Raw genomic sequence first — 13,064 nt, 5'->3', positions numbered from 1 at the left:
CCATGTTTCATGATAGTGGAAACTGTCCTGCATAACGAGAGATTTAACAGGTTAAATGTATCATCTGAGATATGCATTAGAGATACTATCCCTCTAATATTACCTTGCATTCCTAAGTGGTAGTACGTCTCTCCTACTGTACTTTTGCATTTTTCATCTTAACAAAATAATCTTTGAGTTTAAATAAATGTTAAAAGGAGCCAATCAATGTTTGTACTTATCTGCTTTTGAGCACAGTGAACACAACCTATTTTTGACACTCTCATTAGTATTCACCAACCAGTTGACCTTTTCAGTCCCATCATTATGTAAAAGACAGAATACACTTTTTCTCTTCCTTACAGTGAAGTTATTGCTGAGGAGAATATGATTAATATATGAAAGACAAGACGATATTGACTTTTGCAGCTGCCCTGTACTCAGCAGAAAAGGAGTTGTTCAGAGCATTACACTGGGTTCTCAGCCATGAATACAGCTGTAATGCCATAATCCCAGCTCGGCATTGTCGTCTGATCCCGTGTGCCTTGCACAAACAGCACTGCAGGTCAAGCAAAGGCAAGTCTGGGATGCCAAAGAGGTTTTAATATATGTGCCCCTTGGTCATTTATATAAATAAAATGTAATTAACATTGTGTTGTTGAGATTCCTTTGCTGTTTGCCTTGGAGTTTTCCCTCAGTTCTGCATTTCACCGTGTTTTGCTGTAAAGGGGAGCAGCAGTCCTGGGGATTCCCACATGCACCCATCTGTGACTCAATTTTCAGCGGGCTCACTGCTGCTGCTCCCTCAAGCAGAACAGTAAATCCCTTCAAACTCAGAAGTCACTGCAAATGCACTTGTATCACTTGTCTCAAGAGGCATCATTAGCTCCTGCCATGTCCAAAGCAACGATCAACCAAGATAAGCACCATCCAGTCAGAAAGGAGAGGGATAATCTCTCTATATTTTAATATAACTTACAATAATTTATAGTTCTGAATGATTACAATACCACCACCAATGCCTGTAAATTACCTAGGGTTACCATATGTCTGGGACTTGCAAGAAATGTTTTCTTTTCCTCTAAAGAGAAAGTTGGACTTTGGCAACCTACCTAAGGTCCCTAGGCAGGGACTGGTCCAGCAGCAGTAGCTCCAGCCCTGGCAATAGAAAACAACATTGCTGGTAATAGAAAACAACTCCCCAGAGCTGCAGAGCCAGGCCTGAGGGATGTGTCCCACACTCTATCTGAGCTGATCCATGGGCATTGCTGTGCCCACACTGTCCTGGCTGCTTTGGACTTGTTACATACACAGGGTAGAAATTCTCTGTCACTGTGCAGGGCAGAGCACATCTGGCTCTTTTCCTATGAATTGCACAAGTCACATTCCCGTATGGAATTTCCCAGATATACAAAAGCCTTGTTCTAGGCAGGTAAATTCCCAGCAAGTGGTGATAATAGAGGATTCAAAGTAAACAGAAACCCACAAGCATGCGCACCATATGCTGCAAAAATTCCCCAGGAGGGAGGGGAAAGTGGAGGGGCTTTACCCCTGAAACACACTCAGGGGGAGGAGTTGGACGGGCTGCCTCTCGCCTTTGCCATGGAGCAGCGATGAGAAGGAAGTGTACCATAAATAGCCCTACCTCCTGGAATCACCATCCCAAAGAAATGCTTTAAGGGAGAAGCTACATATTTTTGTTTGCAGCACCCTGCCCTGCTTACATTTCAGACAAACAGCAAAGCCATCCTTCAAGAATGTTGTAAACCAGTGCAGTGAAGTAATCAAAGAAGGCAGTAACATCAGCAGTGTGAAGTGGTGCCTGTGTCTCACCCCTGCAGGGACTGTAGGTTTCCACAAGAGCTGTTGGTCCAGGACTGCCAGTGCTGATGATCAATTGGTGCAAGAGTGGGTCAGCAGCAGCACCACAGTGGAGCTGTCCTGCAAGGGAAAGACTTGGAAAACTAGAAACACATGACTTTGCTAATCTATTTAGCATTTCAGTTTCTCAGTGACAAAATTTGTTTTCAGTCATATTTTCCCAGTATTTTTTCGTTAACTCGTGCTGTAGCACCACTTTGCTGGGTACCAGTGGAGGAAGGCTGCAGCTGGCAGAGTGCTTGTTGAGCAGGGCCCACAGGTGCCTCTCTATTTACATCCCTGACCCTTCTTTCAGAAGCTGGGATAGCACAGCAACTAATCTTTCTTAATCTGGGAGGAGGCATGCAGAACTTTAATTTGCCTACAGACACACATCCCAGCTTCTGGGGAATTAAGTTACCCGATGACCTTTCATTAAGGCATATGCCTTAAAAGCAGCTCCCAAGGCAGCAGCAGCTCTGCCCAGATCAGCGCTCATGCAGCCAGAAATAATGAATTTATGCTCTGGCTGGCCATGGCATCCAAATCTAACAGACTTGGTTAAAAGGAGAAGCTGCAGCATCCAAATCTTACAGATTTGATTAAAAGGAGACACTGCAGCCAACGCCCAGCCGGGTCCAAACACGATTATACTCCCCAAATCATGCCAACAGCCCAAAGGGTTATTCCAGTGGTACCCAGGGTCGTATGAAGAGATATAAAGTTGATCAAGCACTGGAGCATCTCTCTGAGGAGGAAAGGCTGAAGGAGCTGGGACTGTTCAGCCTGGAGCAGAGACAGCTGAGAGGGAACATCATCCCTGTGGGTCCCTCAGAGGAACACCGTCCCTGACTGCAGGGAGGGCTCAGAGCAGGGACCAGGCGCTGCTTCTTGGGACCAGCAGTGGCATCACAGGAATGGGCAGGAACTAATGCCTAGGAGTTCCGCGAGGCAGAACTTTACTGTGCAGTGAGCGAGCTCTAGGACAGATTGCCCACAGAGGATGTGGATTCTTACTCGCTGGAGATATTCCAGAACCGTCTGGACGCAATCCTGTGCCATGTATTCTGGGACGGCCCTACATGAGCAGAGAGGTGGGAGTATGTGACCCACGGGCATCCCTTGCAGCCTAACCCGTTCTGGGATCATGACCAGTCCGCCCAGCGGCGCCGTCCCAGCGCCCCCCATGTCACCGGCTGAGGGCGACGCAGAACGACCCACCCGCCCCGCCAGACTACCTCCACTCGCGGTAACCGCGAACCAAGGGGACGCCCAGTACACCCTCAGCTTGCCGCGCCCGGCCGCGCAGCATTTCTCTATTTCCCACCCCCGGCGGAGCCTAAAGCCGCCCTTTGGGCCTCGCTTTGGCGCGGAGCGCGCTGATTGGCCGCTTTGAACGGGCCCGGCGCGGCGCCATTGGTGAAGCGCGGCAAGCGGCCGGTTCGAATGCGTGGCGGCCCCGCCCCTGCTCCGCGCGGTGCTGCGGACGTGCCTGTGCGGCGGCTCGTGCGGCGCGCGCGCAGCGGCGGCTCCGCAGGTGAGGGGCGCGCGGTGGGGCCATTGGCGCGTGGGGCCCGGGGGGCGGCCGGGGCGGATAGATGCGCGCTCCCGAGCCCGTGCGGGGTCCCGCTCCCCAGCCCGGGGACACAGCGCGGCCGCCCGGCCCGGCCCGGCCCAGCCCGGTGCGCGGCGGGGAACGCCCCGGAGAGACGGCCAGGGAGCGGGGGAGAGCCTCGGGCCGGCGGGAGCACGACGGGGGCTGGGCTGCACCGAGCGGCGACTGCCCGGAGCCAGCACCCGCCCGGAGCCGGAGGTGACTCGGCTCTGCCCGGTGTCCGTGACCTCCCCCGGCCCGGAGCTGGAGGTGACTCGGCTCTGCCCGGTGTCCGTGACCTCCCCCGGCCCGGAGCCGGAGTGACTGGGCTCTGCCCGGTGTCCGTGACCTCCCCCGGCCCGGAGCCGGAGTGACTCGGCTCTGCCCGGTGTCCGTGACCTCCCCCGGCCCGGAGCCGGAGTGACTGGGCTCTGCCCGGTGTCCGTGACCTCCCCCGGCCCGGAGCCGGAGGTGACTGGGCTCTGCCCGGTGTCCGTGACCCCCCGGAGCTGGAGCCGGTCCGGAGTAGCGGGGGAGGTGCGGAGTGCCCGTCCCGGCTGTTGCCTCTCGCTGTCCGGCCACTCCCGCTGTGCGGTGACACCCTGGGCCCGTGTCCCCTGGCGTGGCTCGCACCCGGTTCCCGAGTTTCACACAGGGTCATTCCTCTCCGTTTCTAGCTCATTCCTCTTGAACAAGCAGTTAGGTAAAAATGATGAGTAGGGTGCACCTTTTTCAGTTCCCTCGACGACTTTTCTTCAAAGATTTTTAATTTTTTTTTTTTTTTTTCTGCTTGGAGTCATTGCCCTCTCGTACCTTGGGGTGTGGTTATTCTAGCTGGAATTTGGAAAAAATATGTTCCGTGTTCCTGTTGATGAGAACAGTTAAGTGTTTCACATTACATCTTAATTATGTGAGGCACTACTCGCTTCTATAGACTTGGCACAGGTTCAGTGACTTGTCTGTGTTTAGGACAGCAACTGTTCACCCTCATTTTCTGTTTCTTTTTTTCCCGTCCATTTCAGGGATAACCACAGCAATGGACGATTACACGAAAATAGAGAAGATTGGGGAAGGTAAGTATGGGGAACAGTGAGCTTTTAAATGCTCCACAGTTTGAGCTATGAAGTGTTGCAGAAGATCTGTGCACGCAGCCTGTTACAGGAAACACTGAGGTTGAACCAAGTCGCTAAATAAGCCTTTAGCTTAATTGCTGTGGTAGTTATGTATATCTGTAAGAACTTTCAGCCTGCCCCTTTTTTTTGAAAGTGACATGGTCTTTTTAAAAATTACTGACCAGTGTTGAAAAGTGTCTGTCTTCATTTTGATGGCTAATGCTGTTACATTCCTCCAAAAGGGAGAAAAAATATGTTCTGAGGCCTGAAACCAGCTTACAGCTTAGGAAGCTCCCCCATTTCTCTGAATATAAACTTCCCAGTTGCCCCTGAAGCTGTGCAATGTGTTGTTTTGCTTGGAGCTGCTGGTAGGGAGTAGTGTTTTCTGGATTGTTCTGCTCTGATTATATACAGGCAGTGAGGGTGTCAAGGGAAAGTAAGATACCAAAGCTCTGTGGAGAAGTGAATTTTTAACAATTATTTCACATTGAGGCACTAAGAAGATGGCTTCAATGCAGGTCTTGGTCACAGCCCCCCTGTTTTTTGAAATCCAGCCTGTGATCACTGTAGAAGTCTGTGTTTTATAAATTGAGAGTTTGAAGTACATTTTTCTGAGATTGCCCGCTCTGAGGGTGTGCTTGGATCTTGCACCAAAGCTTTGTAACCAAAGCCTTGTGCCTGAATCTTTCTGAAATAAAACTAGTTTGGGCTTCATGTGAGACATTAATGCTTGAAGAAGGGTTAAAAGAGAAGGCTCACAATATCTTGGTTTGAGGGTTCTACTTCTGTGAGCACTGATAACTAAGATGGATTGATTTGAGATTTACTCTTGGTTCCAATTTCAGCTTCTGCTGAGACCCACAGCACTAGCCTCTCTCTTGCACTGAGCATTGTGCCAGAAGTATTTCTACAGCTCACACTCATGGATGGCTGGATCTCAGACTGCAGAAGCACTACTTTCATTTGCAGCTAAACCTTTAGCATTTTAATATGATGTATCAATGGCAAAATCATAATCCTTTGTAATGATCTTGTGTGAAAGTTAAACAACTTGAAACTGGAATAGTACCTGATTTTATAACTACATCTTCCAAATATTCACCTTTCACACTTAGGCTTCTAAGTACCTGTCCTAACAAATGCTACACTTCATGGGTGGCATTCTTTAAACAAACAGAAATATTGCTCAGTGTAACTCTACAGCTAAGTAATAGTTTGTAATCTAAACAAATACTCCATTTGTAAGGACTTTTCCTACGTTAGCAGTTCCTGTTTGCAATAACTTATTTGTACCTGAAGCTGGTACTTCTATATTTGTTTCACTGTCTTTTTGTTCAGGTACCTATGGTGTTGTGTATAAAGGTCGTCACAAAACCACAGGCCAGGTGGTTGCAATGAAGAAAATACGCCTAGAAAGTGAGGAGGAAGGTGTTCCAAGTACTGCTATCCGAGAAATTTCTTTATTAAAAGAGCTGAATCATCCCAATATAGTCTGGTATGCATATACTGGTATTTAGCTAAACTGTTGGAGGGGCACTAGCTCCCATCAGATCATAAATTATTTTCCCACTCATCTAGTGAGGTGAGAACCTCTCTGCTTAATACAGTATCTGCTTTGCAGCAAATATTTTAAACTCCATATTTATGCCAGTTTTCTATTTAAGCCTTCCTCATGCTGCCTTTTCATTTTAGGAATCTTACAAATTTTTGTTAATTTAGAAATTTCTGTAAAATCTTTTCAGAGGTTATTGTGAGAATGGTGGCAGCATACATCATGAAAACTGGCTGTAGCTGTTACTTCAGGCAGACTCAGAAGTTTATTTACCACTTTGGAATACTGTTTGACTTAAGTGTTCTGATGTTCTCCCTGCTGTTCTGTAGCAGGAATTTAGATGTGTTTTGATGCTGTCATAGCTGGCACACCTGAGCTACGAGTGAAACTTCCATCAGTGACTGCTTGACATGTAAAAATTATTGCAGCCATTGCCTTCCCACAACACATTTGCTTGCTCTTTGATGCAGCAAAATACTTAAACTTTAATGTGCCTTAAAACGGGTCAGGTTCCAGCCAGGTAGTGTCTCAATGTGTGCATGTGTGGGTTTAGGAACCCTTACACTCCAATAAGGATGAAGAAGATACTTATAATTGTGTGCAAATCCTGCTGTGTCTGTTGGATTCCTATTAAATATTCCCTTAAGTTCCCAGTAATTCAGGCTCTGCTGTGACAAGCCAGCTTCAAAGAGAAGCTAGGCACCAACACCCACAGGTGGGGTTTTTTTTAGTGGCAAAAGTATTTTTTCTTCAGACTCCTGTGTCTGATTTGAGAGAACATAAGTTTAAGAGGAAGCTTATAGGCTTTTATCTTAGTTTGACACTATTTCAGATACATTTGATTTTCCAGGTGACAGTATAACTCACTAAGTCTGTTGTTTGAAGACTTTAAAGACTTCCACAATAGCAACCTGGAAATATCAGCTTGTATCCCTGTTGAGGAAGGAAATGGGAGTTCATGTATTTTGCAGTGGAAGTAATTGTATACTCATTTTTAGTCTTCAGGATGTTCTCATGCAGGATTCAAGACTGTACCTTGTCTTTGAATTCCTTTCCATGGATCTCAAGAAATATTTGGATAGTATTCCATCTGGCCAGTATCTGGAGCGTTCACGTGTCAAGGTAATGAGGACAATTTCTTAACCTAAGAGGGAATTTAATGATGACCTACTAAACCATAAGCAGCTCTTATTTTCAGTATAATTAACTCCTTGAGCAGAAATGAAAGGTTAAATAAGCAGTGGTAGATAAAAAGATGAATGTGAGTTTTGCTTTCAAATGCCACTTGAAAATCTTGTAATTACTGAGATCAAACTGCCTTAAACTAATCTTCAGAATTAATTTGTGTAGCTTTTTGATTGATTATTAACTCAGTATCTGCAGTGCTTTGGATCTCCATTTCCTGCTGCTGTGGGGAGAGCTAATGAAGGGAACACCTTTGTGTTGCAGGACACTGACATGTACTAAAGATAACTCCTTTCTTTCTTTCCTGCCACCTCATCCTTTCTAGAGTTATCTGTACCAAATTTTGCAAGGCATTGTCTTCTGCCACTCAAGAAGAGTTCTGCACAGAGACTTGAAACCTCAGAATCTCCTGATAGATGACAAGGGAGTGATTAAACTGGCAGACTTTGGATTGGCCCGGGCCTTTGGAATCCCAGTGCGGGTCTACACACATGAAGTGAGTTGGGACATACCTCTGGTGCTTTGGATAGTGTGCACTTGCTTCCTGCTAAGAACTCATTCTGAAACAGTTAAAAAGAATCAGTGTTTTCAGGTTTCTTCAAGTCATAAGCTAACAAAACTATGAAAAAGTTATGTTTTGTTTTCCAAAACAATTTTCCAGTTCTTTGTGGTTTCACACTAAGGTTCCAAAACATTTTATGAATCCCACTCAGAGTGAGTCAGATGGACTCAAACTTGTTGCTCACTGTCTCATAAAGGCATTTTTGCTTTGCACAGCACTTGGGTTTGAGGGGTTTTGTGGCTGTGTGCCAAAGGATTCCTGCTCTTAGGGAAATTGTGCAGGCAGCTGCTTTTCTTGAAGTAGAAGCTACTGCAATGGAGTTGGTTTGTCTACAAATGAAGTTTGAAACTAGTATTACACTTCCACTAAAACTTATAGTACTGCTATTTCTAGCAAAAAACTGTGAATGCTGCTTAATAACAAACGAGCCATTTATCTTGCAGTCAATTAAAAGACCTGATTCCACAAACTTAACCTTTCCTTGTTCCACAGGTAGTGACACTGTGGTACAGGTCTCCAGAAGTGCTGCTGGGGTCTGCTCGTTACTCTACTCCTGTAGATATCTGGAGCATAGGAACCATATTTGCTGAGCTGGCAACTAAAAAGCCACTTTTCCATGGGGATTCAGAGATTGACCAGATCTTCAGAATCTTCAGGTATGTAAGGCTGAACCTTTCCTTGCTACCTCTGTGGCACCACACAGCAGTTGTGTGTAATTAAAGGTGTAATAGCACATAACAGATTTCAGACTAAATTGCTTAACATTTGCTTATGCTTGCACAGAGCTTTAGGGACCCCCAACAATGAGGTATGGCCCGACGTGGAATCCCTGCAAGACTATAAAAACACATTCCCAAAATGGAAACCTGTCAGCCTTGAAACACATGTCAAAAACTTGGATAAAGATGGACTTGATCTGCTGGCTGTAAGTAGTCTGTCCTAAGCTGCTGATTAAAATCTGAGTGGGCTGTTTGAAATACTCCAGAATACACAAAGCTGTACTCATCAGTCATAGCTAGAAGGAAAATATGGAGATCTTCAAGCTGTCAGCAGTGGTATGAGCCTTCATTCTTGTACAACTCACACCTTGTATGACATTAATTCCTTTCACAAGTAATACCAGACTATTTTTCACATGAAGCAATTATGCCTCAGCTTTTTTATAATAATAATAAGCCAGGTACAACTTGAAAGTGAGGATGAGTGTTTACAAAGAGGTTTAAGTGAAGGCTTCTGCCCATGAAGTAGCTGTCACCTTTCTGCTGCCAGCACCAGTTGTGATGTGGCTGTGTGACTGCTGAGCCAGTTGGAAATGTTTATTTTGTGGTAGCATGTGGATTAATCTTGGTGGGCTCATCTTGGTTAAATTTTCATTATGGTCTTAACTGAATAAACAAGGATAGAAACAGCTGAATGTATTGATTAGCTGAGACTAGAAACTTAAGCTCAAGTCTGTCTGTAGTGTGTCTCAATTGCCCTTAAATTTGGAGCCAAATATTTTTGGCTGTGGTGTATTAACTTTTAATTGGTATCTCTTGTGTTTAGTGTGCGTTTCCTTTAGTTCTGTGGCCAGGCTGTTAAACTACCACACCAGGCTGTTAATTGGCAAGCTCTTCATCATCAGTCTTTCCATTTCAGTGCCCTTCCAGCTCATGTGCTGCCACTGAGGGCTAATTTAGGTCACATCCTAAGTGTGCTCTTAGATGTCCTGAGGTATAATAACATACCTTAGGTGTCCTTTGGCTGTTCTAAAGCTGCATTTGTACAGTGCAGACCCACAGATGGGGCTGTGGGTTGGGTGCTCTGTGTGTCTCAAGACAAGCTGACCCTTCAGAACGCCCTTGTAGAGCAGTACCTGTGCGCCTGGCTCATGGCTGTGAGCAGTCACAGAGCAGTTCATTACCCATATTGGTAATATGCAGAATGCTCTGAACAAAGAAGTGGTACCCAAAAAACTCAAATGATCACAATTTCTCAGTTTTTCTTGGGGGACAGAGCCCCAGTTCACACTGACAGCCTGAGCATTTGTTGAACATGTAGTTGTCCTGGATAGCTCTGAACCTTGTAGCACAGCTGTCTGTAGTACAGAGATACAACCCCTGACAGCATCTTTATTAAATCAGTTTGAAATAGAATTATTGCTGACTGTATTTACAAACTAAAATGAAAGGAACAGGCAGGAGAATCTTGTTGAAACAGCTGCATGAAAAGGATCTGCCAAGGGCTCATCTGAGCTTAGGTGGGGCTTCACTGTGTGAAGCCAATAGTTGGGGCTGCTGCTAATAAAGGCAAAAAAGTACAAATTCTTTATGGTATTAATATAATTCTAGTCTCAAAGCATATTAAATTCTCTGAAGACTTGTATGGTTCTGCCTTAATCAATGTTAACATTTTAGTTTCCTATTAGTGCCTGGTGACAGTGGAATCTGTGTAGTAGACAAAGGAATTCCTAACTGGAATCCCTTTAAGTTTCCTATGGCACTTTTAAGCCTTTTAAACCCATAATATAACTTTAAAAGCAACAAAACTAAATAGTTTGTTCTAGAGCACAAGCTCAGATATGTCAGTAAAAATGTTTCAATGTTTAATTTTTTTTCTATAGACTATTGCAGATGTATGTAAAGGAGCTGTCTTTGACAATGTCTTAACACAAAAATGTGTAATTCAAATTGCATGAGTGAGGTTGTGAGTTCAAGACCTTCATAAGCTAAATGACTTCTATGGCCAGCATTTCCAAGCACTTGATGGCTGTTCTCAAAAGCTTTGAATTATCAGGACAGTAGGTACCAGGGAAAACTGGTGTTCCAGACTGCTCAGAGAGGTTTCCTTCACTTGCTCCCTCAGTTGTGGTGCTGAAATCTCAGTGTCAGTGTCCCTTTCTCAGAGAAATTCCCCTCTTTGAGTCAATTTTGAGAGAACCTTTGATACCAGAATTAACTATAGGACACTGTTCTAGGTATAGGTAATGGGAACCTGCTACAAGGTAAAATTGGACATGCAAGGTTAAATCTAGAGGCAGCATTGCATTTGGCAGAAGTTCAGAGAACATAAATGCAAATTCAGTGGTTTAAATCAACCTGGAAGACTCCCTGTAGAATGAAGTGTAAAGATAATTAAATGTCAAGATTGAATACTGGGCAGAGTAAGACTGGTTAAGTTTTGTTCTGGAAGACAGATTTGTTGTGCAAGCAGGGGAGAGGCAGCTGGTGGAATCCTGATTACTTGAATTTGAAATGGTCTGTCCTTTAGTAAGGAGAAATAAAAAGACTTTGCTTGTTTTGGGCCTAGTACAGAACTACTGAATGCTTCATTCCTGTTTTGACCCCTTGAATAAGCTACACTTTTTTTTAATGGCTAGGAAAACAAATTTCCTCATCTTTTAGAAACTTCTGAGGGTTATTTTAATGGCTGTGACACCCCTCTTTTTGCTCTCATCACCCTTGAGGTATCCAAAGTATTGAATACCTATTGAATACTATTGAACTATTTTACTGCCAAGAGACTCAAGTGTTAACTGTTATCTTGAGTTCTACCTGCTTGTCATCTACTTTCCAATTTGGATTTTGAAACTGAGTGAGCATTCTCTTATTTTAATTGTAAAGTCACCAACCTGAGCAGAAGCCATTTGACATCACTTTGCTCCATGTCAGCAACAAAAGTGTCAAACCACTTGGCCTTGTAAAAATTTAGGGCTTTACCAGCCTAAAGCTTATCAATTTCCCTCAGTAAGAAGCTGAGACAATTATTGCTGCTTGGCTGCCTGGTTCTGGATTTAGTTCAGTGGATGTGGTACCCAGACACAGGCAAGGGCTTGGTTATTGAACAGGGGATTCTTCATCTTCTGAGATACCATGCACGGCTACTGACTTGTAGGGGAAATAACCTCTCCAACAAGGAGAGCACAGAACAAAGGGGGAAAATGTCTTTGTAGTTACTTTATTAATATTAGGGTGAAATATCTATGTATTTAACATGATTTTAGCTCACATTTTATGAGGAAGTAAATGTGGTTTTGTTTTTTTTCTTCCAGAAAATGTTAATTTATGATCCTGCAAAAAGGATTTCTGGCAAAATGGCCTTGAACCATCCATATTTTGATGATTTGGACAAATCCACTCTTCCTGCTAATCTGATTAAGAAATAGGCCTTCATACTAAATCATCCAGAGTGAAATAACTGTGATTACTTTTATTCTTAAGTCTGTCATTTGTATGTCTGTCTTTCTGCTCTTAAGATTGGCTGTATTCTGTTTGTTTTGGTTTAAGTGTTATCTAAATGTAAATATTAACCTGTTAGTGCTGAGTTCAAATACAATACAAATATTGCTGCAATTAATGCAGCCAACTTTCTATAAATAAAGCTTTAACCCCAGTGAAGGACTGAACTTATTTCCAGGCCACAGCTGCTCTACAGAAGGACACTTGTTTTCTTTGGAATGCACTGGAAAGGTACCACTTGGCTAAAAAAGGTGCTAACCTAAACTTCTAAATGGTTGTTCCTGATATGATAGGAAATTCTTGAGTTTGAGTTGTTTCAGTGTCATGTCAGTTACAATTTTACTTGAGCATGGCAACTGATGTGCCAAAGGACACTGTGTGATACACTGAAGAACAGCAACTTAGAAAAGTGTGGATGGCCAAACTGATTTTGAGTTTTTGAAGGCAGCTGCAAATCATTATTTGAGATAAGTCCCTTGCTCCATGTTTTTGTTATTGTCTTGGAAGCCCAAGAATTTACCAAGATATTGGCTGTTGTGAACTCCTAGGAATTGTATCATAAACTGAGATGTCACGTGGCTCCAGACCTTTTGATAATTAAAGCAGAAGCTTTTTAACGCTCCCTGGCATTTAACTGAACAGGTGAGAATATTGTTAAAAGTTCAAATAAAGTTCAAAGGTGTGTACTAATACTGGATTGTGTGTTAGTTTCTAATTCCTACCTTCATTGTTGGTCCACAGACACATCACTAGGGATGGGGTTTATGTCTTAGGCACTGTTGAGCTCCTTTCCTTGCTGGCTGGGGCCAAGGCTTGCAGCTCAGTGGGCAATAGTATTGAAAGTATTTAGATTGCTAAATCAGGTGTCTGAAAGCTCTGATATGAACTCTATAAGCAGTGAGGTTTGTAGGAACCCTGTCCTACAGCTGCTGACTCTGGACACTAAAAGCATTGGAGGTGATGACATCCATCCAGTTCATCACATGTTTGCTGTGTCCATGAG

The 13,064-nt window shown here is 44.1% G+C and overlaps 1 protein-coding gene across 1 annotated transcript; it reads left to right on the top strand.

Annotated features, from left to right (window-relative positions):
• Nucleotides 1-3,332: 3,332 nt before the first annotated feature.
• Nucleotides 3,333-12,751, top strand: CDK1 (cyclin dependent kinase 1). Its single transcript, XM_066554701.1, has 8 exons — nucleotides 3,333-3,376; nucleotides 4,456-4,506; nucleotides 5,884-6,040; nucleotides 7,096-7,219; nucleotides 7,608-7,778; nucleotides 8,337-8,500; nucleotides 8,628-8,769; nucleotides 11,875-12,751. The coding sequence occupies exons 2-8, from the start codon at nucleotides 4,470-4,472 to the stop codon at nucleotides 11,986-11,988; spliced, it is 909 nt and encodes a 302-aa protein (XP_066410798.1). The 5' UTR covers nucleotides 3,333-3,376; nucleotides 4,456-4,469; the 3' UTR covers nucleotides 11,989-12,751.
• Nucleotides 12,752-13,064: the final 313 nt, after the last annotated feature.

The sequence above is a fragment of the Molothrus aeneus genome, chromosome 8 (assembly GCF_037042795.1).
Source record: "Molothrus aeneus isolate 106 chromosome 8, BPBGC_Maene_1.0, whole genome shotgun sequence".
NCBI classification, from domain to species: domain Eukaryota; kingdom Metazoa; phylum Chordata; class Aves; order Passeriformes; family Icteridae; genus Molothrus; species Molothrus aeneus.
The sequence above is the reverse complement of the archived record's forward strand: the minus strand, read 5'-3'. Positions and strand labels throughout refer to the sequence as shown.

Bases quoted from the DNA above. Each gene is read 5' to 3' on its own strand.
- CDK1 (XM_066554701.1), top strand. From the start codon at position 4,470: ATGGACGATTACACGAAAATAGAGAAGATTGGGGAAG. The intron at 4,507-5,883 runs GTAAGTATGGGG...CTTTTTGTTCAG, and splicing joins AATAGAGAAGATTGGGGAAG to GTACCTATGGTGTTGTGTAT. The intron at 8,501-8,627 runs GTATGTAAGGCT...ATGCTTGCACAG, and splicing joins CAGATCTTCAGAATCTTCAG to AGCTTTAGGGACCCCCAACA.